The sequence below is a fragment of the Vulpes vulpes genome, chromosome 2 (assembly GCF_048418805.1).
Source record: "Vulpes vulpes isolate BD-2025 chromosome 2, VulVul3, whole genome shotgun sequence".
NCBI lineage: Eukaryota > Metazoa > Chordata > Mammalia > Carnivora > Canidae > Vulpes > Vulpes vulpes.
Window position 1 is genome coordinate 11610845 of NC_132781.1, and position 25132 is coordinate 11635976.

At 47.7% G+C, this 25132-nt stretch overlaps 1 protein-coding gene and 1 long non-coding RNA gene across 5 annotated transcripts; one reads left to right on the forward strand and one right to left on the reverse strand.

The window, feature by feature from the left end:
• Positions 1 to 2290: 2290 nt before the first annotated feature.
• Positions 2291 to 11255, reverse strand: AMZ2 (archaelysin family metallopeptidase 2). Of its 4 annotated transcripts, none has more exons than XM_072746750.1 (9): positions 11161 to 11255; positions 10495 to 10588; positions 10076 to 10165; positions 9259 to 9541; positions 8757 to 8930; positions 8527 to 8655; positions 5294 to 5457; positions 3962 to 4138; positions 2291 to 2486 (listed from the first exon to the last, which is right to left on the reverse strand). In XM_072746750.1, the coding sequence occupies exons 4-9, from the start codon at positions 9539 to 9541 to the stop codon at positions 2331 to 2333; spliced, it is 1083 nt and encodes a 360-aa protein (XP_072602851.1). In that variant the 5' UTR covers positions 10076 to 10165; positions 10495 to 10588; positions 11161 to 11255; the 3' UTR covers positions 2291 to 2330. The 4 variants fall into 4 exon arrangements, with proteins under 4 accessions (XP_072602851.1, XP_072602852.1, XP_072602850.1 ...); XM_072746751.1 differs by having other exon boundaries at positions 11129 to 11188; XM_072746749.1 differs by lacking the exon at positions 11161 to 11255 and adding an exon at positions 11068 to 11146.
• A 21-nt stretch (positions 11256 to 11276) lies between these two features.
• Positions 11277 to 23196, forward strand: LOC140597702 (uncharacterized). The gene is made up of 3 exons (XR_011999557.1): positions 11277 to 13565; positions 17749 to 17835; positions 23126 to 23196. It is a non-coding gene; the product is annotated as an uncharacterized lncRNA (long non-coding RNA).
• The last annotated feature ends 1936 nt before the right edge of the window (positions 23197 to 25132 follow it).

The following is a 25132-nucleotide window of genomic DNA, read 5'->3' on the forward strand; positions in this document are numbered from 1 at the left end:
GGCGCGGGCGAGCGGCGGGGGCGGGGCGGGGGTGGGGCGCGGCCGGGCACGCGCTGGAGGGGCGGGGGCATCGGAGGGCGAGCCGGACCAGCCCACGTTACAGGGCTTGCGGACTAAGACGTTGACCCCGGATCCTTGCCCTGACCGGGAAGGAGACTGCTAATTCCGCAGGCGCCAAGGTGTTCAGACCGCGCGGAGAGCTACCAGTTCTCTTCCGTCGTAAATACCTTGTTGGTGCAGCATTTGCAGAGCAAACCCTGCGTGGGTTTCCGTTTGCCCGAGTGAAAACCCGTTTCTCAGAACAAGATTTACCTGTAGTACCTACAAGTTAGTTGCAGGAAACAAATTGCATTCTTTAAATTGAACCCTAGAATACAGGGCGGCACCGTACGCAACTGATGACTGCTGAGGAAGTGCCTATTACATAAAACTTTTGTCCGACTTTTGACAGGGCCGATTTGATCCTTTAAATGAGAGACGCTTTTCCTGGTTTGGGTGTAGAGTAGGTTCAAATGGACCTTACGTCTTGCTCAAGCAAGCACAACCCCTGATTTACACAGCTAGCCAAATCTGAATTTGTAGGTGTGCAACTCACGGTGACCTACAGGACTAAACCTGTGCTTACCTTGTGGGAAAACAGAAGAAAACTGAACACGGTGGACAATAAAAGCACCTTTTTTCAAGGAGGAAACAAAACTCCTAACAGAATGCATACAAGTCCACACTCCCTTGGGTTCGCTTTTTCATATTAGAAGGACCAAATGTTCACCCTCCAATTAGCTTGAACACAAATCACCATTTTTCTAAATGACCTTCAGGGGTCTAAACAAGTAAGAAAGTGAACATAGTAAGAGCAACCACGGGTTCAGTTATAATAGGTGCTTTCAATCGCACTGCATGAATAAAGGAACAGGGAAAGAATTTAGGTTCCAAAGTTCAAAATTTTAAATTACCCAGAAGCTTTATCCTCCAGGTGAAGATGAGAACGTGGGAAATGCAATCTGCTCCCTGGCATTCATTCAAATGGTCCAGTCAGGTTTCTAGATTTCTGAGTGGTACTGATCTCACAGAGGTGATTTGTGAAGTCTGCGGCTTTCAACCTGTTCCCTCTGGAGGGAGTCCGGCTGATGTGCACAGTCTGACAGGCCATCATGGGCATTCCTGACACAGCGACAGGTAAGCCCATCACATTCTCCCCTGTACTCAAGTAAACAGTTCCCAATGCAAAGTGAGGATGATCCTACTGTAGGAATAAACCTAACACCTGCTCTCAGCCAACGGGAAAAGTGCAATGCTCACAAACACAAGGCCTGTTTTAACGCCTTGTGTGCAAGACCCTTCACAAATACTGTCTTTTGTAGAAAGTCCTACTGTTCTTTTCACGTGTCAATATTTTTGAGAGGAGGTCACATTTTGTAAGCTGCTAAAACCCCAAGTGAGCTATTGCTTCTTTCAGGCTCAAGAGGACAACCAGTGAATGGAAGGAGACAAGACAGCCCATGTGGGAAGGACAGTCCATGGATCAGGGATGTTAAGTGGAGAAAGTGACTTGCCTGGGTCTAGAGGGGGAGTGAGTACCTCTTCTAAGAAATGAACCAAACATCACCCCTTGGAAATTATGTTTCTTGGAAACCCTTTCTTGCGGCATATAAAGCGATCTTTATAATGGTTACTTATCCGCTAGTACTAGGTCTCTTATGAGACGTAAACATATTTGAAGAATGGACATGGTGTGCTCACTACAACAGACCAGGCTACTAGGATGGGCGAGAGAGTGTTTATAGTTTTCAGCACTCAAAATAAGCCTCATTTCTATGTTCAGGTGCTTTTTTTTTTAAAGATTTTATTTATTTATTCATGAGAGACACAGAGAGAGACAGAGACACAGGCATGGGGAGAAGCAGGCTCCTCGCAGGGAGCCTGATGCAGGACTTGATCCCCAGCCCCAGGATCATGCCCAGAGCTGAAAGCAGATGCTCAACCGCTGAGCCACCCAGGCATCCCAGTTCGGGTGCTTTAAAGAAGATTCTAGGGCACCTGGGTGGTTCAGCGGTTGAGCATCTGCCTTCAGCTCAGGTCGTGGTCCTGGGGTCCTGGGATCAAGTCCCACATTGGGCCCCCTACAGGGAGCCTGCCTCTCCCCACATCTGTGTCTCTGCCTCTGTGTGTCTCTCATGAATAAATAAATAATATTTAAAAAAAGAAGAAGAAAGTTCCATTCTGTTACTTGACACAGGGCAGAGTCAGTAAACAGTTTGTTCTAATGAAGTACTCCATCCAAATGAAAGCATAATGTGCAAGTGTTTATTTCAATAACTATGTGAAGGTCCTTATTTTTGGACAACAGCAAGGCATTTTATTATCCACTCTTTCCATTCCTTAAAGGCTTCCACAGGTTTTGGTAAATTCACATTATCCTCACAACTGTGTTCCGTGCTGACTCCGGGGGTGTCAGCCGACTCATCATCAATCCACCTCACCAGCGCCTTGAAAAACAGAAAGCAGATTCGCATGTTAACAAATCAGAGCAAAATAGTCTTAGGCCGGAGAAAAATGTTGGCTTCTAAATCACATTATCTAACTCCGTGACTTCTATTACCCCAGTAAGATGTTCCGTTTGATAAAGACGTTTGTGAATATGGAATAAGACTACGGGGCAGCCTGGGTGGCTCAGCAGTTTAGCGCCGCCTTCAGCCTAGGGCCTGATCCTGGAGACCCAGGATCGAGTCCACGTGGGACTCCCTGCAGGGAGCCTGCTTCTCCCTCTGCCTGTGTCTCAGCCTCTCTGTGTCTCTCATGACTAAATAAAAAAAAAAAAAAAAAAAAAAACTACACAAACTATGATTACAAGTGACGGTCAGAAGTGTACACAGAAGAGATTAAAGAGAAACATGCCAATCCTCTCAGGTTTTTCTGGATGGGAGGACTGTGCTTTTCTCAACATGCCGAATGTTCCACAGGGCACTGGGAAAGTGCTTCGGATCTGATGTGAAAGTGGGTCCCTAAGTAAGTGTGCACACAGGTGGAGACAGACACGTACATGTGAAGATCCCCGCAGGAGTAGTCACACCCTCGAGCAGGGTCGTGATGGATACGGACCTATTTGTGGGTGTGCGGACACTCAGACAGGCACACATATACTGAGATTAGGTACTTTCCCTCTTCCTCCTTGAAGTAGTCCATCCCTTCCTCTGAGTGAAGAGCATACCTCTGTCCCACATTTGGAAAAATTAAGCATCTCCGCATGTACTTATGGATTTAAAAAAAAAATGAACTGCCACACGAAGTAACATTAGCCTGGGGGATCCCTGAATGGCTCAGCAGTTCAGCATCTGCCTTTGGCCCAGGGCGTGGTCCTGGAGTCCTGGGATCAAGTCCCACATCCGGCTCCCTGCATGGAGCCTGCTTCTCTCTCTGCCTGTGTCTCTGCCTCTCTCTCTCTGTCTTTCATGAATAAATAAATAAAATCTTTTTTTTTTTTTTTAAAAAGCCCGGATGGCTCAGTGGTTTAGCACCGCCTTCAGCCCAGGGCGTGATCCTGGAGACCCAGGATCGAGTCCCACGTCGGGCTCTCTGCATGGAGCCTGCTTCTCCCTCTGCCTGTCTCTGCCTCTGCCTCTCTCTCTCTCTCTCATGAATAAATAAATAAAAATTTTAAAAAAACATTAGCCTGTTCTCCCAAGTCATGTTCTCTCTCCCCCAGCGAAGGGGGAACACAGAAACGTCTTCCACTGTTTCTCATTGAACTACAAGTGTAAGGCACTCAGAGGCAGGGCAGTTTAAGAGATTTCTTTGCCTGCTCTTTTTTTTTTTTTTTTTTTTTTTTTTTAAACCACAGCTTCCTGCTTATCTTTGCACTAATTTCCTCCGATAAATTATAGCTCCAGAGAAGGGCCTGATAGAAAATGGTAGTTTGCTACTTATATAACCACTTCCCCCTCTTTTTCTTCCCCTCATTTACTTGGTATCTTTCTATTATGTTGAAGCCAATAGCACACTGCAACTTGCGTAAACAGATAGGGCAAAGGTTGAGGGGGCGCCGGTCAGCTTCTTCCAGGTGGTTGGAGCCTTGCATGAGGCATGCAAGCCACTGGCAGTGTCGAAGTCCAAATATGTGTCCAATCTCATGGGTTAAAGTCTGCAAGACATTCACATCAAGGCTTTATAGCGCCACCATCATCAAAGGGTTAGACCTTCCTCCTTTTTCTTGCTTTTCAAGAAACAAATTTACATTCATCACCAAAACTTCAACCTGCCCAAAGACTTAATCCTTCATTTCCCTAAATGTCTTACTGCTTTCCTTCCTATACTTGATTACTTCTCCTGGAGCAGGGTTTCTCAGCCTTGATACACCTGACATGTGGGGTGTGATCATTCTTTGTGCATGGGCCGGTGGGGGGTGGGGAGGAGTGGACAACTGTCCTGTGCAGTGTAGATGCTCAGCACCATCCCCAGGCTCTACCCACTAGACACCAGCAACACCCCGGCCCCAACTGCAACAACCAGAAATATCTCTAGATATTGCCAGAAGTCCCTGGGTGGCAAAAATCACCCCTGGTTGACAGCTGTTGCTCCAGGCCAGTGGGACACTTGTTACAATTCAGATTCTGGGACTTTCCCCTAGAGATGCTGAGTCAGTAGGTCTAGAAGGGAGGGGGCTATTAGCATGTTAATGAACACACCAGGTGATACTGATGCAGGGTACACGCTCTGAACACACCGTAGCTCTCAAACCCCAAGCAAGGGTACTTAGGAGAACAGAACTTCCTGGCTGCAGGAAAAGCCTGTGTCTCTGGCTACTGAGGCAGGGAGGGGAGTTAGGAGATAGGCTTTCCAAATAGCAAGGGCTGGGGAGATTGACTAGAACTAACCACAGTAGAAGGTAGCCTGGAGCCCAAGAGGAAGCCATTCTCAAGACTTCTGCCTGAGAGCAGAGGCCCTCCAAGGGGAGCTTTATTAGATGACCACCACAGCTCCGAAGAGTCCGTTACCTTACCCATACCAGACTTCTGGAATTAGACTAGTGGCGAGGATGTGGGTACAGCCAAGGCTGCATGTAACTAGCCAGACAGAAAGCCAGCACAGATACTGTCAATTCCAATATTAAGGCATCCATTTACATTTTTATTGATAACTTCAAACAATAGGCACCAAACGCCTATAGATGATACAACCTCATGTATAATATTACCTTAACGACTGCTGATAACGCAATGCAGGAATTAAGAGCTCTTTAAAAAATACTCTGGTGGGTTTTCTTTTCTTTCTTTTTTTTTTTTTTTAAATGACTCACCTTACAGGAACGAAGCAGCAAAACACTGGTCACTTCAGGAGTATAATAGTTATCAAAAACGGAATAGTCGCTTGAAGATACTCTCCGCAGCTTGTTCACTTTGCCTTCAAAGCGTGAGCTATAAAAATCACTGCCATACCTGGCAAAGCTGAATATCCCCACACCTATAAAAGGAGGAACAAGCAACAACAGAAGGGGAGTAAGATTTCTGAATGAAAGACCAAGAAAGAGCGCCCGCTTGGGCGTCCAGTCATTGGGTGCAAATCCGTGCTAGTGCGTTCACACGGTCCAATAATACGCTTCAGGTTTGCCACGACAGAGGAGGGCTTTTGCCCTCAGATTTCCCTCTCCACATCTTCTTCTGCCATCCAACCTCCTCTGCCCTGTAAAACCCAATGGTCTTGAGATCAAATTATTGAGAAACTCAAAGTTCCAGAATTGTTTTTACCCCCTCTTTTTCTCAAAGCCGAGTCCAAATGAAGTACTCTAAGAGGAGCAAGGAGAAGTGGTGACACACACACCACACACCCATGACTTTACTCTTTCAGAACACAATAAACAGATCTCCAGGGTCTATGCTGAGGGTTCCTGCACCTTCCTGGTGCCATGCTGAGGGAAACCGACGTGCCACTGCCCTGATGCTGGGAGACCATGCCTTCAGACAACCTCTTCCCTCCCCCACTCCTCACTCGGAGCACGACTCTGCTGTGTGGCTGCCGTCGGATGACCAGAATAAACACCCTTTTAACTGACTTCCTGTTATACTGACGCTTGTTTCAACCATCCCTGCATACACGGAGCACAGGGTTTGCTGCACAACGCATTCTAAAGGGCATGGCTTTAGAATGTGACTTGCTTACATTATCACTGTTATTTATGTCTCTTCCAGTTGTTATTTGAAAGTAATATGGCATTTTTTTTGCGGGGGGGTTAAAGAAATGAATTCATAGTAAGTCTGTTGGATCCACCTTGACCCACAGAGAACACTCCTCACCCCACCCTTGGAAGTGTTGCCTGGTATTTGATATTTAGGGTGAGAGAGAGCACTCTGAAAGTTAGGAAAAAACAAAATCTGCTTATGTCACAGCTGACCTCGTCTGTGCTCTGGCCAAACAAATGTGGGCATACATCCCTCCAATACCTTTAGCAAGAACATTTTTTCCTTCTAATAATCCTATGAATGGGAGCTTATTTTCTTTAGTAATTAACTGTTTCTCTATTGTACCCTTGGAGAGTACAGTCACGTGTAGTAAGATACTGTCTCATTACATGGCACTTCAGTGCTGCTAGCCTACACCTTCTCTTAGGCCATGCAATATTTAAGAAACTTACTTTTTAAATGGGTGGAGGTGTTTACAGTAGAAACATTTTAGGAGAATGTCTCCTGACCTCCTCAACCAGGAATAAGATAACTTAGCTAGCAATGTCTAGAGAAATTGTTTTAATATATCTTTAATGTTTCATCACTGTCAGATTAATTATGAAAGGGGAGATAAAAATTTAGCTCATGAAAGTTTACTTCTGATAGGGGCACCTGGGCGGCTCAGTTAGGCATCTGCCTTGGGCTCAAGTCATGATCCCAGGGTCCTGGGATCGAACCCCATGTCAGGTTCCCTGCTCAGCGAGGAGTCTGCTTCTCTCTCTGCCTCTGCCCCTCCCCCCAGCTGGTGTTCTCCCTCTCTCTAATACAATCTTTATTTTAAAATTTTTATTTCTGGGGACGCCTGGGTGGCTCAGCAGTTGAGCCCCAGGATCGAGTCCCACATCGGGCTCCCTGCATGGCACCTGCTTCTCTCTCTGCCTGTGTCTCTGCCTCTCTCTCATGAATGAATAAATAAAATCTTTAAAAAATAAATAAAAAAAATAAAAATAAAAAATAAAAAAAATAAAAAATAAATAAAAATTTTATTTCTGAAAGAAAGATGGCTCTTACAAAAATCAGAAAGACAGCAGTGGCCAGAATATCCAAGAGTGTGTTGATGGTGGGGTGGAGGGTGGGGGTGGGGGGAACACTGTAGGAACGTAAAGGAAGTCACCAATGAAAGAGTAGGGGGAAGAAGAGGCTCTGTGGTGCCCTGGGCTCCCACCTCTAGTGAATGTGTCACAAAGGGAGATATCTAGTAGAAAGAAACATTTGTTAAAGAAGGTGCCCACCTCCAACAACCCCGAGGCCGATGTAGTACCTGGACAGTCCATGAACTGGTACTCCGAAAATACCATCCTGGGTACCTACTCCCCCTAGAATGAAATGGATGACACTCCCCTTACTGCATTGGACTTTCCCTTTCAAACCTGTCAGATCCTAAGGAATGAGGGTAGAGAAATTATAGCAAACATGGAAGGATGGGAAGAAAAGAAGTGGAAAGAAAGAAAAAAAGAAAAACAATTAGGCAAAAATAGTATTTGCTTCCAGGTCCTTTCCCACCCTCAGTATCACCATATAGAATTCTTAATGAGCCAAGTTTACTGTATCTAAGTCGAAAACTGAAGTTGACATTTTTTTCAAGTAAAATAACAAAATGTCACGAGACACAGAATAAGAAGCTTGCACACTTGTAAATCAGTCTATGGTTTATCTATACTAGAGAACTACAAAAACAACTGAAAACCAATTAGCAAGATTTTCACTTACGTTGATGATAGGGGGTTTTTAAAAATTATTTATTCGGGGGGGAGGGAGAGAGAGACAGACAGTGCACAGGTCAGGGGAGGGACAGAGGGACCAGTGGAGGGAAAGAATCTCCAGCAGATTCTCTCCAAGTGCGATGGGACTTGATCTCATGCCCCTAAGATCATGACCTGAGCTGAAACCAAGAGTCACACACTTAACCGACTGAGTCACCCAGGGTGCCCCTATGTTAATGATATTTCAAGCATCCTTAATATCTTTAATTCACCTTGCTAGTGAATTACTGATATTTACCATCTGTTGTGCTGAATGCCTATATATATGCCACCCATAAACACACACTTCTTATGTATCAGTTCACTGTTAGGTAAACTATCTCAAAAGGACTCTCTGAAATAGCTATCATTGGCCTTAAGATCATAGGGATGAAGCCAGAATATCAGAATCCATCCACAGCACACTTCCTGAGCACAGCATGATGCACCAGAATTATTATAGTCTTAAGTATCAAAATTATAATTGGTTGGAATTTTTTCCCTTTATCAACATTTTCAAATATTCTCAGGTTGAGGAAATTTCTACCAACAATGTCAAAAAGGAATACCATCTGTCAAAGAGGCCTGTCCAAAGACAAAATTCCAGGAGTCTCTTGGGTAAAGATCAATCATGGTTATTCCCACAATACAGAAGGCATCTCCAGGTTTCTTCTTTTTTAGGAACCTCAGGATGTCTCCTATTTGAAAAAAATGTATACATGAGACATATATATATCCATACATGTATCGATCCAATATCTCCTTTACTCAATTCAAATTGTAAAGTTGTTTAATTCACCTGCGTGAATTTGTAGGTTTTGTGTGTTATCATTGACTCTAAAGGAACACCTCGTTACAGAGACAGGAACCGGTTCTAGGAGTTTTACTGTCAAGCCGTAGAAAAATGCTTCACAGTAGCCCTTGAGCCATTTAATATATTCGTCACTGATAATCCTGGTGTTTCCTAGAGATCCTGTAAGATGGAAAAAAATGTAAAGACAGACTTTAAGGTGATTAAACATTCAGTCTTCATCTCAGTCTATAATTAGAAATCTGAAATGAGAAGCAAACTACCGCTAAATTTTCAATAAACCTTTATCACTCATTGATCTGAATATGAATTACAAAGACACAAAATGTCCTGTTTTAGGGCTATTTAGGTACATAACTTCCACATGGTAACGAATGTCAAAAAAATGATCATAAAAACTACCCACTTGCATGAGATCAGCAGCCCAGGCTATCCCTGGCAACAGCCCTGTCGCAAACCAACCCAAATCCGTCATGTTAACAGTGTATACCAATGCACTGTATATAAATACTGCGTTTCTCCGGAGATGGTGCCTTTCTATAAGGATCACTGAAAAACTGTTCGAAGTCTTGGGGAGCCTCAGGATGGGAGATGATCCAATCTGATTCCGAATGCAAGGTAATGGGTCCAAAGAGATCATTGTCTGCCTTGAAGGCTTTGTTCAGCAAACGCCGTTCGCCAGCATCTAACTTCTCATACTGTGACACAAGCGTTGGGTTCTTTGAGATGAGAGCTGTTTTTAGAGTCTGTTCAGAGTGCCGTACTGTTTGCATCTACCAGGAAACACAAGTAATCAAATACACCATGTAAATCCATTCCAGTCACTTTAATCTACCTATCCTCCACATACATCTCTCATTTCTCCCTAAAAGGAAAAAACTGATTGCCTTTTTTTTTTTTTTTTTTAACACCAAACAACTGTGTTCCTTTGCCATTTCCAATCAATTTCTTGGGAAGGGTATCTGAAAAAGTGAAAAGAAAAATCATGAAATTCATTCCTCCTCTCCTTATGGAACCTGCTCCCATTATAAAAACCGAAAGAGGATGACCTGATTTCCTATTTTTTTCTGTCCTTAGGGTAACAGTATTACGAATGGAGTCATTAGGGCCACATGAAAAATACTCATCTTTTCCAAGGTGACTCAAAGATGTTCCAGACAACACAAAAAGAGAACTGATGTAAGTCCTGCCATTTCTGTAATTTAACTGCAGGCTGGTAACAGACCTCAGCCACTGAAGTGCATTGCCTCAAAGCCATGTCACCCGGAGGGGAAGACATCAGGTGACTAATCAAAAGCCAGACTCACAATGACAGGTCTCTTCCATTCACATCATGTTCCTCTGTAGGGCTGTCATCCTTTCTTCTGAATGCGTCAAACAGCTGTTCCACCGCGAGGCTTTTTGATTTAGAAAAGGAAAAAAAATAATAAAATTTGGACTTCACTGGAGCCTATCCTATTTCCTACTCATCCAGATCTCCCTCCCCCCTCCCCTGTTTAATGTTTGAGAATTGATGGGAAACTTTAAGCTAACATGTGTTCTGGCTGGACATCAGAACCTTAGGGGTTCCGGAGCATGCACCGAATTCCCAGACGGAGGTCACTATGCTCAAAGCTCTGACATGTGCATAGGATCGTCCTCACTGCTCCACACCTGGGCCGAAAGTTCACTTCTCCCACAGGACAAAATCCCCAGCTAAACGTGCCCTCCCGCGTGCTACACCTACCTGTAGGGAGGTAGGGTCCCATCGAGGTGTCTGCCTTGCAGGGACGGGCATGCCTGGGCCTGGCCGGGAAGGGGCTGTGCCGGGCGCCTTCACCCTACGGTCATTAGAAAGGCTGTGTTAATGTGAAAGGTCGGCCTTCCGCCGGGCCCGGGTCCCTGGGCGGAACCGCGGGGGGCACAACAGGATCGTGTAAATGCGCTGGGGGGTCTGCAGTGCTGTCGGCGCTAAAACCAGCACATCCTGGGCCCACCTGGACCACTCGGTCACCCCCGCTGGTTGCTATAGCAACCGCACCATGGGCCGGGGCCCGTGCAACCGCGAGCCGGTCCCCGGTCGGGGTGAAGAGGGGGGATCCCCCGGGGAGTCTCCTTGGTCTTTCCGCCCAGAGGAAGCCTCCTCGGAGGGCCTGACTCCCCGGAGACGCCCCCGCCCCCGCCCCCGCCGTCCTCCCCTGCTTCCGCCGCCGCCGCCGCCGCCCCGCCCACATCGTCCCTCCCCCGCCGACCGCGACCGTCCCCCCTCCTCCCACGACCAAGCCCCCACGGCGGGCGGCTCCACCCGCACGGCCCTCACCCCCAGGCCAGGACACCGCCGGCCCCCCGCAGCCGCCCCTGCGCCGCGCCGCGCCCCGCACCCCGCAACGCCACGCCCCATCGCGCCACGCACCGCTCCGTCGCGCGCGCACAGCGCCCGTGCCACGCCCCCTCGCCGCACGCCACGCCCCTCGCCGCACGCCACGCCCCCACGTCGCGCGCCACGCCCCCACGTCACACGCCGCGCCCCCTCGCGCCTCGCTGCCGAGTGCGGCGGGCGCCGTCCGGGGATCCGCGAGCGGGTCCGCGGTTCGCCGGAGTCGGTCCCCGCGGGGCGCGCTGCTCCCGCGCCGGGTCCGGGGGCAGCCGCAGGGGCGGGGCGCGCAGCGGGAGGCCGGGTCTCGCGGCCGCGGCTCTCCGTCGGGTTTGCCTGCTCGCGCAGGTGTGCGCCGGGGCCCGCGGGCCTGCGGGGCGCCCTGGGCGTGACTCACGCGAGCGGCCGCGTCCGAAATAAGTCAGCGGCGGCCGCAGGGTGAGCCCCGCCTGCCGTCCTCGCCGGGCTTTCCCCTCCGCGCCTGCAGCGGCCTGGGCGCGGCGGCAACCGTGGAGCGCGGGGGAGGGGGGGCGTCCCCGGCTGCCTCGCTCGCGCTGATAAGGCCGAGGCGCCGGTGCCGCGGAGGACCGAGCCCCTGGGTGGCCCTGGGAGGGCCGGGCAACCGCTGGGCCTGGAGGAAGGAGCCGGCCCCGACCCCTGCTCGCGCCCTCCACAGCCCCTTCGTGCCCCGCTCGGCGCATTCTCACCCAGGCCCACCCCGTTCTCCATCTGCCCCAGCAGCTACCTACAAAGGGCCCCCCCCCCCCCCCCCAGGAACCCAGGTCCAGGTGCCTTTCCCCACAGTTCTCTTCCCAGGACCTCGCCTGAAGGGACCTCAGCTTTCCTCCCTGGTCATCGCTTCCTCCCTCCCAGCCTTCACCCAAACACCCGCCTGAGCCCTGGTCTTCATTTCCAAGCCTTTGGCTCAGGACGACCAAGCAACTTCTGTTCTTTTGAAGTCCAGGCCAGGCCGTTTTTCCATAGGCTGGGGTTTCTTTTTCCTCTCTTTTTTAAAGAATTTATTCATTTCTTCCTGAGACACAGAGAGAGAGAGAGAGAGAGAGGCAGAGACACAGGCAGAGGGAGAAGCAGGCCCCATGCAGGGGGCCCGACGCGGGACTCGATCCCGGGGCTCCAGGTCAGGCCCTGGGCCGAAGGCAGGTGCCTAACCACTGAGCTCCCCGGGGGTCCCCGGCTGGTTTCTCTTCATCCTAATCGTCCTTGCCGCGCTCCAGGAAGGACACATGCGTTTTTCTGGATGACTTCAACCCTGTCTGAAGGTTATCTTCACCCTTAATCCCTTGTCATCTCTCCTTAGGGGACTGTAACTTCATAAATATTTGACCTTTTCAGCTCCAGTGATCACCTCGGTCTCTCATTTGTTTACGCTCCCTGGACCTTAAAATGTCCCACATCATCCTTTGACCTCCGTGCGGATGTCCGCCCTTACCCAAACCCATTCTTCAGTAATACGCGTTCATATCCCGCCTGGCCCCAAAGTTTTAAACTGAGAGTGTCAACCACTCTCACTGTATCGGAGATACTTCTTGGCTTTCTTGGTATTTGTGCCTTTTGACTGAATGCAAATCTCCGGACATCCCAAGAGTCAGGGTAGCACAGGAGCTAAGATGATGGTCTGGGTTTGAATCCTGGAACCACCTCTGTTCATTAGCATGTGGCCAGCATCCATTTTTTAAAAATTTTTATTTATTTATGATAGTCACAGAGAGAGAGAGAGAGAGGCAGAGACACAGGCAGAGGGAGAAGCAGGCTCCATGCACCGGGAGCCCGACGTGGGATTCTATCCTGGGTCTCCAGGATCGCGCCCTGGGCCAAAGGCAGGTGCCAAACCGCTGCGCCACCCAGGGATCCCCCAGCATCCATTTTTTAACCTTATGCATCTCTTCCCTGGTTTGTACAACAGAGATGATACTAGTACAGACCTTCCCCAGTTTGGGGGATCAAATGAGTTACTTTGAACATTTTACCTTTGATCTCGTGGCCTTCTGACATCCTGAGGGGCTTCGTTGAGCTTAGTGTTCACCCGTTCCTAGAGCCCTCCCTCACCCCACCTCTTGCAACACAAAACCCCATCCTCTGCAGTGCTCATTGCCTTGTGCATACCACTGTCATCATCCTTATCACGATGATCGTAACATTTCTTCAGTGTCTCCCTTTCTTTTTTTTTTTTTTAAAAGATTTTATTTATTTATTCTTGAGAGATAGAAGGAGAGAGAGAGCCAGAGACACAGGCAGAGACAGAGCCAGAGACACAGGCAGAGGGAGAAGCAGGCTCCATGCACCGGGAGCCCGACGTGGGATTCGATCCCAGGTCTCCAGGATCACGCCCTGGGCCAAAGGCAGGCTCCAAACCACTGCGCCACCCAGGGATCCCCAGTGTCTCCCTTTCTAGACTGTGAGATGCTTAAAGACTTTCATTCAAGGTATCTGGAACATAAAAGTTATCTATTGGCTTTTCATTCAACTCATGTATTCATCAACAGGGTTTTTTTTTTTTTTTCTTTTCATTTGAACTACTTAAATTCACTTTCTGGATTAAAAAAAAACCTTTCTGGTTGCTCCCAAACTTTAGAAAGATACCACATTTCTGTACAATCTCAAAGTAATACTTCTTGTTTAAAAAATTTAGTACCCCATGTGTGTTAAGCTTTATTTTTAGAATGAAAAGATATATATGTTATATATATATATGTAATTATACATAACATATAAAGTGTATGTATATATAACTTTTCTCTTATTTCACCTGGAGTTAATCGTCATTTAATTTCTGTTGATTGTTTTTTTTTTAATTATAAAAGATTCATTTATCAAGTTTCTTAGGCCTCCTTTAATTCTTTATTGTTAAAAAAAAATGCTTTATCATCTCTGTTACACTTGTCAATATTTTCTACATAGCCTCAGCACATCAGTTGCTGTTGTTATTTCTGAGATCCTTCATCCTGCGACTCTCTATCCCCTGTTCCCACCTGAACGGGTCCTCTCTGGGCCTGCTGTGGTCTCCCTGGGACGGCGGCTGTACTCTGCTCTGTTAGGTCCTGTCTCTTGAATTCTTATCTTCCTCTTCCTTGGTTTACTCCTTTGATTGTAGTAGCACATGCTTTAGATCCTTTTGTAAAAAAATATATATATACATAGAAATAAGTATTTTGAAATCTTGCATATGTAAAAATGTTTTTATTCTACCCTCATACTTGACTGAGAGTTTTCCTGGGCTGGTATGGAATTTTAGGTTGAAAATCATCCTGCCTCAGCATTGGAAGGGTTTGTTTCTTTTTTTTTCTGACTTGTAATAATAAAACCGTTTTGATTCCTAATCCTTTGTATGTTACCTGCCTCTTTTTTTTTTTTTACAGGAAGATCTTAGAATCCTCCCTTTATCCTTACAGTCCTGAAAAACTCTGTGTTTTTAAAGTATATTGTTTATAGGTTTTAAAAAAATATTTAAGTAATCTCTACACCCAGTATGGGGCTCAAACTCATGACCCAGATTGGAACACTTTTCTGACAGACCCAGCCAAGCACCTCTATAAGTTTTTTAAAGATATGACCTGGTCTGAGCCTTTGTTTCCCCCGTTACATTTTCTTGCTCAGTGGGCTCTTCAATCATGAGTCTCTTTTCATTTTCATTGGGAGAAATTTCCTTCTCTCCATATTTGCTGGATGTGGGACTTTCAAGATGGATCCTCTCATTTTCATATCTTTTCTTCATGATTTTTCCATCTATCTTTTTGTGACATTTTCTGAAGTCTTCATCAGCTTTCATCTATCTGTCTTTTGGGTATTTTTTCCCAAACATTTTATTATTTAATAGCCAAGCATTCTTTCTTGTTCTTACTATTTTGCACCTTTTCTCATTTAATGGGTAAAATGTCTTCTCTTGTCTCTCTCTGGATATGAACTATGCTACTTCTGAAGTTTAGTTCTGCAGTTTCCTCTGTTTTTGTCTTTTTCTTTCATGTTAGAACTTTCTACAAACATCTGATGATCTTTGGCTATCTGTTAAGCTTTCATCATGAGGCACACAAAGCTGGTTGATGGTTTTGTGTACATGAAAGCAGCTTATCCACTGGGGGTTCTCAAGGGTGATTTGGCAGACGACCAGCTGGTTCACTGAGGGGAGATTCCCTAGTGTCTGAACCTGTGACCCTACCATTAAAAAAAAAAATAACAAAAGGGGGAGGGGATTGTTTCCTGACTGCCAGCGTTCTGGAAACAGGGTGAGCGTCCCACTAATAAGTGTACAGTTTCTAAATCTTTAACTCCCTTGTTTTTCACCCTCTCTAACTTACTCCCTGTGATGATTCTCAAGTGTCCTAACCAATCCATTTTAACATGAGAATACATTGAGGGTTTCAGTCATTTACCTGCTAGTATGAATTCGTGTCTGCTCAGTTGATTTTTCCTCCAGCCCTTAGCTAATATCAGCTGCTCTGAGGAAATGGAAGTCTGCTCAGGAAGTGGAAAGAAGTAAGTCACTTAGGGTCACAGAGTTCCTCAGCAGAAGAGCCGCCCAGAGCAGATAAGGCAGATTGGGGAGGGTGCTGTGATCCAGGGGGATCTGGGTACTGGGACCTGGATGCTACAAAGGAGGTAAGAAGATGGAAAAGAAAATTCACTTCCATTTAAATGGTGCTGAGCCGGGGCTACATCCGGAGAGTGAGAGCTGACTTGCTCTCTCCCTCTGCCCCGGCCCATAGCCTGCCCTTGAGGACGCAGGGCCCAGGTTCTAGAGGAGCTGGACATGGACAGCACGGTGCCAGGGGAACCTGGCAACAGCAGATTTTAGGGGAAACGCATTCTGCGTTCCAGACAACCAACTTCTAAATGATCTTTTGGACCACGTCCTGCTTGGGAACTGAGGCTCGATTAGCCCCATCTAGGGCCAGCTCGGGTAGCGCCACGTTGGGGGAGGCCATTAGCAGAAATGGCCAGAAAAGCAAGAGATCTTTTTAGCCCATTAGGTGAAAAGAGGATTCTTCTATCTTTTATTATTCATGATTTGCGACTTCAGTTACTGTTTCCCGGAACAAATAAAATGTTACAGTTTTACTTCAACTTACTGGAGCAAATAGATGCTTATCGTCAATCATGCAGAAATTTCGAGGCAGTCTCTAAGGTTTTTGCTGTTTGTGGCCCCTTTGCAGTCCTTTGATGTCAGGCAAGTTACTTTCTGTGCCTCAGACGGGTTTCCAAAAGCTGCCACAATCTGAGTGTGTGTGAGTGTGTGTGTGTGTGCACGTGCACGCATGTGCATGGGCGAGTGTGTACACATACACACGCACTCGTGTTACCTATATCTGTCTTTCTTGCAAATGAGTACAATCAGCTCAATGAAGGGAATGAAAGCTGACTTTGGTTTTTGCTTTGAGAACGCTGCGCCCTGAAAAGAAGCGGGAGCATTTAGGGTTACCTGGGGTGGGGGAGCTACAGAGGGTAGCATGAGGGGAGGGGGGGAGGCAGGCGGAGGGGCCTCTGGGCCCTCTGCAGGGTGCTGCCCCCGTACCCCACCCCCACCCGCACCCCCCGAGACAGGCTCCAGCCTTGCAGCCACATCTGAAATTTTCAGTTTTCTTTCCCGTTCCCCTTTTTCAGGCTCCAAGAAGGCTGGAGGGGGGGGGGGGAGCCTGAATGAGACACAAATGAAAGAGGAAGTGTCTCAGCACTAAGCAAACATAAAACAGCCCACTCCATCGGTGACCTCTATGGAAATACTGAAGACATCCTCTGCGGCGTCCCTTTAGCCTTTCTGGGGGAGGGGACGGCTGCTGCCCAGAAGCAGCCAGCTTCCCTGTGGCCAGGTCAGGGCGGCGGCAGCACCCCAGGGAGACGGGCCTGGAGGTTCTGGGAGGCCCTCTGTGCGCTCAGGCAGGAAAGGCCTCCAGGCCCTGGTGTGTCCCCCAGCTTCTCCCTTGCAAGCTCCACCTGCTGAGTTCATGACCTGCAGGGGCCCAGGCCGTGGTCACTGCGGGGGGTGGGGAGAGCACCCCAGGGGGCGACCCCGGGAGCCCCAGGCCCTGCAGGGGGCCCAGCTGCTGCCCATGGACAGACAGGGTGGAGGGACCGGCCACCCTCCGGCAGTGAGGCCCAGTGATGGAAGCAAGCATGTGCAAGGAAACCAGGGGCAGAAGGCCGCCAGGGCTGACGCTTGAGTGGTTCAAAGACTCGGCCTTGGGTGCCACGTGAACACACGTTTCTACTGGAGTCGACGTGATGAAAGACAGTCATGAGACCTAGGAAAACGGGAAAGGACAGAAAAGTAGACAGAAGGACAAGTCACTTCTGGTCCTTCTGCCCACTGGCTGCACTTTTATTTATTTATTTATTTAAGATTTTATTTATTTATTCATGAGAGACGCACAGAGAGAGGCAGAGACACAGGCAGAGGGAGAAGCAGGCTCTGTTTGGGGATCCCAATGCGGGACTCGATCCCAGGACCCCGGATCACATCCTGAGCCTAAGGCAGATGCTCAACCACAGGCATCCAGGTGCCCCTGGCTACACTTTTACACTTTGTCGTGGTATGGGTTATTTAAGCATCACTGTAATCACAGGAAAGCTCCCAAATTGTAATACTGATTTTTCCATCCATTCCTCTTATTCCAGAGAGAATACTTCATATACATGGGTGTTCATCATGATGTTGTTGAAGATCCTGAGAACTTGAACGTTCATCATTAGCATCTCAGTCAAGTACGTAAAATTATAATCTCACGATAGAATATGATGCAGTCATGAAAAAGATTAATCTTGTGCTACATTTATTGACATGGAAGGATATTGCCAGGACCCTGCTGAATTCTTTAAAAAGTTTCCAAAACAGAATAGATAACTTGAGCCTATTTATGAAACGGCACGAGTGTATGTGTGCGCACAGGTGATGTTTGCCAAAATGCTAACGATGGTTCTCTCTAGAAGGAGGGCTTTCTGTGCTGTTTACCTTCTTCTTCATGTCTTTTAGGATTATTTATTTGCTGTTATGAGTGTTTACTAGTTTTATGTTTTTGTTTTTAGTATTCTGAAAAAAAATCTTATGCAAATCAGTACTTACTGACACATATAAAATGTATCCACTATATGGCGAATGGAAATGAGAGTTATAAAATCCAAACGCGGGCAGCCCGGTGGCTCAGCGGTTTAGCGCCGCCTTCAGCCCAGGGCCTGATCCTGGAGACCCGGGATCAAGTCCCACGTCGCGCTCCCTGCGTGGAGCCTGCTTCTCCCTCTGCCTGTGTCTCTGCCTCTCTCTGTGTGTCTCTCATGAATAAATAAATAAGTAAAATCTAAAAAAAAAAAATCCATATGCAATATGATACCACTTGGATATTTTACATCCTTATATACAAATGTACATATTTTATATGTAAAATTTGCAAATACAGAAACACGTAAATGACACACATCAGGTATAAAATTCACACATACATATTCAATGTGTGTATCAAAAATAAGTTTAGGGATCCCTGGGTGGCGCAGCGGTTTGGCGCCTGCCTTTGGCTCAGGGCTCGATCCTGGAGACCCGGGATCGAATCCCATATCAGGCTCCCGGTGCATGGAGCCTGCTTCTCCCTCCGCCTGTGTCTCTGCCTCTCTCTCTCTCTCTCTCTCTGTGACTATCATAAATAAATAAAAATTTAAAAAAAAAAAAAAGAAAGTTTCCTTTAAAAAAAAAAAAAGTTTAAAAACTTGTTACCTTGGGTTGGCTATTTATTTATTTATTTATTTAATTTTATTTGTGTTGGCTTTTTAAAATAATGACGCTGTGTTATATTTTAAACATAATGCTATTTCCAACCTGCGGAGAAAGAAGCAATATTTGAAGCTGAGTCTTGAAGGAGTAGGGACTGACCAGTACAGGATGGTCCAGGCAAAGGGTACAGCATGTACCAAAGGTACAAAGTCACAACAAAGTGTGGCACATTATCCGCCGTATCACCCCTGGCATCTGACACCACAGAGCATTCCTGCCTGGAAACTCTCCTCCCTGCCCTTCTGGGTCACTGCTCTCTCTGGGCTGCCCGGTGGCCTGGGTCAGCCAAGCAGGCACCGGGGGCCCCGAGTGAATGAGGTACAGGCTGACAACCCTGGTTGTTGGCGGGGAGGTTCCGTAGAGATCATGAGGATTAAACCAAACTACTTCATAATATCCTGGAAGCTCAGCCCTGTGCACCAGGAGCAGAGAATCTAGAATCCACGATCAGTGGACTTGGGCTCAAGTTGAGACACCACTGCGCGCCCCTCTTGGACAAAAGACTTCAGCAGCTCGAGCCTCAGTATTTTTATCCACAAAATGGGACAGTAAGAATCTCTACCCCATAGGGCGGCTGAGATGATGAAACAAGACTTGGGAAAGCCCCCTGACAACTGGTTATTATCACAAGAAGCTGACCACATTACTAACAGCGTAGCAAAACCCCAAAGGCAAAAACGCAAAGCCCTGACATTTTAGCAGGTCATTTTTTGCTAAGAAATCGGCACTCACGACAAGTCCTTGTGATATATCCTCGTGGTTGGACTTGTCAGTCACAAGTTCTAATTATGGAAACGCACTCTGACAAAACAGCCCGTTGGCGTGAGTCACTGGGGTGGTTTAACTCTGTAGGCCAGGAACTCTCCTGGGAGGGGTTTGGAGACATGTACGATGGAAAGTAAGAAAGCAGTGATTTCATAACCATTTCCAGCCAGGGGTTAATTTACAGTCCCGACAGTGACCGGCTTCTGAAACAGCAGGTGTAAAAGAACTGGCCAGGGTCTCCCCATCGTGCTTCCTTACAGACCCTTCTCTTTCCTCCTATTAAGAGTCTCTGGTTTGGGGCGCCTGGGTGGGTCAGTGGTTGAGCATCTGTCTTTGGCTCAGGTCGTGATCCAGGGTCCTGGGATCCAGTCCTGCATCAGGCTCCCCACAGGGAGCCTGCTTCTCCCTGGGCCTGTGTCCCTGCTTCTCCCTGGGCCTGTGTCCCTGCTTCTCCCTCGGCCTGTGTCTCTGCCTCTTTTTCTGTGTGTCTCATGAATAAATAAATAAAATCCTTAAAAAAAAAAAAAAAAAAAAAGAGTCTCTGGCTTGACAGCCACACCTCCATTGATTCAGGATCCAGCCTCGTGATCTGGGTAAAGCCTTTTAAATGGAAATTCAAATAACTTCAGTGTCCTCCCATAAAACACAGAACGTGGAAAGACTCTGCTTGCTGTGGGTGGTTCTCCGGTGGCTTTGAAACTAATGAGACTTTTATTGATGGCCTTCCATGTGAGAGGGCGTGAGGATATTTCTTTCAAGGGTGAATATTTCTTACTCCTTCATCATTGGATTTCATATCTGGAGTCTTCCTGAGTTTGTTCTTTGAGTTGTCAAAGGATTTATTAACATTGAGAGCTCTCCTATGCGTGATACTATGGTGTGGCAGTTGGGGGCCATGGAAGGATGTTTCCCAAACCTTGCTGAATTAAAAAAAAAAGGTTTAAAAAGTTTCCAGTGTATATAACTTGAGCCTATTTATATAAAAACATAGTGCGTGTGTGTGTGTCTGTGTGCGCGTGTGTGTGTGTGAAGAAAGATGCTTGCCGAAATGTCAATAATGGGAAGAAGCCATGGGTTTGAGTCCCAGCTGTGCCACTTACTGAGTGTGTGACCTGGGACGGGTTGTCACGACATCTCTCTAGGTCTGTTTCTGTATCTCTGAAACTGGGATGGAGTTGTTATAAGGATTGTGTAAGCTATAATAGGAAGCACTTAGTAAATGCTACTTAATATGATCTTTTTTTTAAAAAAAAAAGATTTTATTTATTTATTCATGAGAGACACACAGAGAGAGAGGCAGAGACACAGGCAGAGGGAGAAGCAGGCTCCATGCAGGGAGCCCGATGCGGGACTCGATCTCGTGACCCCAGGATTACACCCCAGACTGGAGGCAGATGCTCAACCGCTGAGCCACCCAGGTGCTCCCTTAATATGATCTCATACTTCAAGCCTGAAGAAATGACTTTCTACCATTTGTTGTGGTAAACAGCCAGCAGAACAGAATGTGGTAACTGAAAGTACACAATTTACTGACACTGGGTGTCACCTGGGGGTGATCCAGCAGCACAGAGAAAATGGTGTAGAAAAACCCCAAAACCGGGGCATCTTGGGGGCTCAGTGGTTAAGCACCTGCCTTGGGCTCAGGTCATGATCTCGGGGTCCTGGGACGGAGCCTCACCTTAGGTTCCCTGTTCAGAGGGGAGTCTGCTTCTCTCTCTCCTTCTGACGCTCCCCACTGTTCATGCTCCACCACACGTGCTCTCTCTTTCTCTCAAATGAATAAAATTCAAAAAAAAATTTTTTTAAAGAAAAATCCCAATGCCTTTTAACTGTCACCCTGCTAAATCCACATAGTCCCAGATCAGCACATGCAGTCCCAGGAGGCAATGGGACACCAGATTCTAACAAGTTTTCCTGGTAAATGTGGGGACTTTGGGGTGACCCCAGTGGCCACTCAAAGGCCTGGTAAGTCTGTCCCCGCAATGAGGTCAGAGCACCTTTCCATTTTCCATCGTTGGCCAACCGCCTTCCTGACTGGCACATTCGTAAGATCTGTCACAATAGGAGGTTTCAAGTGTTTCTGTAAATATGCTTTCCTCATATTCTCCAATTGCAATCAAGCCTGGCTGAAGGACCCATTCTGACTTCCGAAGGTGACTTTACCTTTCTTTATTCTCCTCCAGATGTGTTAGCTTTGCGGTTTAACTCTCAAAGTGAGATTGCCAGATATAATGCAGGTTTCCCAGTTATTTGCATTTCAGAGAAACAACGAATAATTTTTTGGTCTAGGCATGTCCCAAGTATTGCATCGGGCATACTTATTCTAAAAAAATTATTCGTTGTTTCTCTGAAACTCTAATTAACTGGGCATCCTGTATTTCCATTTGCTAAATCTGGCAACTCTATCTCCAAGGGAAATCTTTTGTTTCCTATCTCCAAATTCTTGGAGGTGGGGGTGACCTCCTTGCTCGCTCACACAACCTATACACAGTTCTGGGAAGATAAGAAAGGTAATTCTATATGCACAAAGCCAGATTCCACACAAATAGCAAATACCTCCCCATGTAAGGCACAGTGCTGGGTGACTCAGAGAGAGTAAAGTCTGGTAAATCACAAGCCCTGCCCTCAGGAGCTTACAGTGTAGAATGTGCAAGTGACCCCCTCCAGGGGCCCCAAAGGTGATCCACACAGAAGGTCCCCCAGGTGTTCCAAGCTCAGAGGAGAGGGAGATCACATTTGCTTGGAGGGAACTGGATGAAGAAAGGCCCCTTTGCAGGGGTGGTATCTGCATGCATATTAAAAAAAAAAAAATCACCAGGTGGAGACAGCGTGGTCTGGCATGTTCAGTGGAGATAATGACTTGAACACAAGGAAAATATAGAGAGATGATGAGGCGTATCTGGTGACTTCCTTCAGGCAGAGTGTAGAAGACGGCAAGAGGCAAAGAAGAGGCTAAGGTTGGAAAAATAAGTTAGAAGAAAGAAACGAGCAAACAGAAAATGAGCCAGAAAAAAGCACCCAGAGTCACCAAAACTTTTTTCAAGTACAGTTTTCAAATATGGAAATGTTTCCAAATATTCTCTTGGGAGATAAGGTGGGGGGTTATCCAGTCCTCCAGGGAACTGGTTTTATCACATCTGGAGTGAGTTGCCTTCCCAGATAGTCGCTGCCACCATATAACTCGTTTTTGGGCTCCAGCAAAGGGCATGAGAAATAATCAGGTATATCCAAGCATAACAGTGAGTATCTGGGTGAAGGTGGCCTGTGGAAGAAAGCATGGATATCTTCTGTTTTATAGACTAGATACAGTCTGGAGAAGTTGGCTGGGGAAGGAGTTTCTGAAAAGTAAATTTATTTCTCTAATTTTCTTTTTCTTTCTTTCTTTCCTTCTTTCTTTCTATTTCTTTCTTTCTTTCTTTTTCTCTCTCTCTCTCTCTCCCTTTCTTTTTTTCTTCCTTTTCAAGCAAGCTCTTCACCCGATGTGGAGCTCGAATTTCTGACTCCGAGATCAAGAGTCACAGGCTTCACCAACTGAGCCGGCCAGGCGCCCCTATTTCCCTACTTTTCAGTAAAAAAGAAGTCCTGGGGTGTCTAGTCTCACCTGCTACTTTTTTTATATGGCCTTTAGCAAATGTATAAGCTAATAACTCAAATGAGACTCAGTTTTCTCATCTGTATAAGAAGGTGGCCCAAAATGCTACACTTCCTTTCCCTTCAACCGATTCAAAGGAAAGCTCTTGGTGACAAAGGGGCTTGAGGTATGACAAGCCCACTCAGATGGCACCATATGGCTCTCCTACTCTTCTCTCAAGTAAATGAACATAGGTGAAGCAACTCCTAGGAGCCAGCCCTTAGGAGGGGTGCTGAGGGCTGAAGCCGCCCCTCCATGCCTCCAAGAATTAGACTCCCCCTGGAAAGGTAGGACATGGAGAGGAGGTTGTCACAGTGGTGGCCACTGTGAGCCCCATCCCTGGATTTCATACCTCCTGGCACTCATGCCCTCCTGGCATTGATGTTATTCATCCTTGAGTCTGGATTGCTTAAGACATGGAATGTGACAGAGGTGACACCTCAGCAGCTCTAGGCTTATGCCTTATGAAAGTTGGGTGGAGGGACGCCGGGTGGCTCAGAGGTTGAGCGTCTGCCTTCGGCCCAGGGCATGATCCCGGGGATCCAGGATCGAGTCCCACATCAGGCTCCTAAGGGGAGCTTGCTTCTCCCTCTGCCTATGTCTCTGCCTCTCTCTCTGTGTCTTTCATTTTAAAAAAAGAAAAGGAAAGCTGGGTGGATTCGGATTCTGCTCTTGAGTTCCCTGCGTTACGGGGGAAACTAGTCTGCCTCCCCTATCGGAGAGGCCTCACGGTGAGGGACAGGCCCCGAGTGTCTGCGAAGGAGAGCTGAGGTCTGGGCCTGATGTGTGCCCCTGCTACCCCTGATCCCGCCACCCCCGACTTGGGAGCCAAGCCAGGGGAGACACCCAACGGGTGGTGGAGGCTCATCTGGGATGTCCCACCCAGACGGAGACCAGCCGCCCCCCTGAGCTCTGCTGAGATCCTCAACCCACAGATGCAAATTGCATCTCTGGTGTTTCAAGCCGCTGAGTTTTTTTTTGGGGGGGTCATCTGTTATACAGTGATAGGTAATGAAGCCCCCCAGTCACAGGAACTGGGTAAAAGGCCCGTAGAAATGTCAAGAATCTGCGCCTTCAGGCTGGTTGGGTTTCTCAGGGTCAAAAGAGAGGGTGGGCTCAGTTTAACCACAGGCAGGAGCGCCTACTACCGGGGACCGAACAGGAGTTCCCCCGAGGACCCCAGCTTTCCAGTCTCTGGGGTGGGAATGGGTGACAGGCACCCCTGGGGGTTTCTCAGCCCTTGCACAGCATTCAGAGATAGGGGGCTTTGGGGCCACCAAGTCAGGGGTGCCTCTGCTGGACAGACCACTGTGGCGCCCCCACCCCTGCACCTGCCAGGCGGTAGCAGAAACCACAAGAGGCAGGTGGAGTGGAGCGGGGATGGACGCAGAAAACTGCTCTGAGGCAGGACGGGAAGGAGGGAACCACATTCTGGTGATGGGGGTCGATCCAGGGCTCTGGACCGGAGTGCAGGGCGGGCTTCATGGGCAAGGCCTGGCGGTGGCTTTGAAGACCCCACCCGCATTGCCGGGGAAGGAGGGGACCAGGCATTCTGCACATGGGGGGCCAGCCCCTGACCTTGCAGAAGCAGGAGCACAGGTACTCCAGCTGCAGAGGTGGGCAGCTTGGGGGCAACGGGGGGCCCGGGGAGGCAAGGCCGGAGAGGCAGGTGACACAGGTGAATGCTTGGGCCGAGGCAGCCCATGGCCCACACTGTGATCAAAGGCCAGGCCTGGGGCTGGTTCATCATGGATCCTCTCTGCTCCCCCCCAAGCCCCCCACACACCCAGGCAGCCAGCTCATCATAGACACTCGATAAATGTTTGTTGACTCGTTGGACTTGG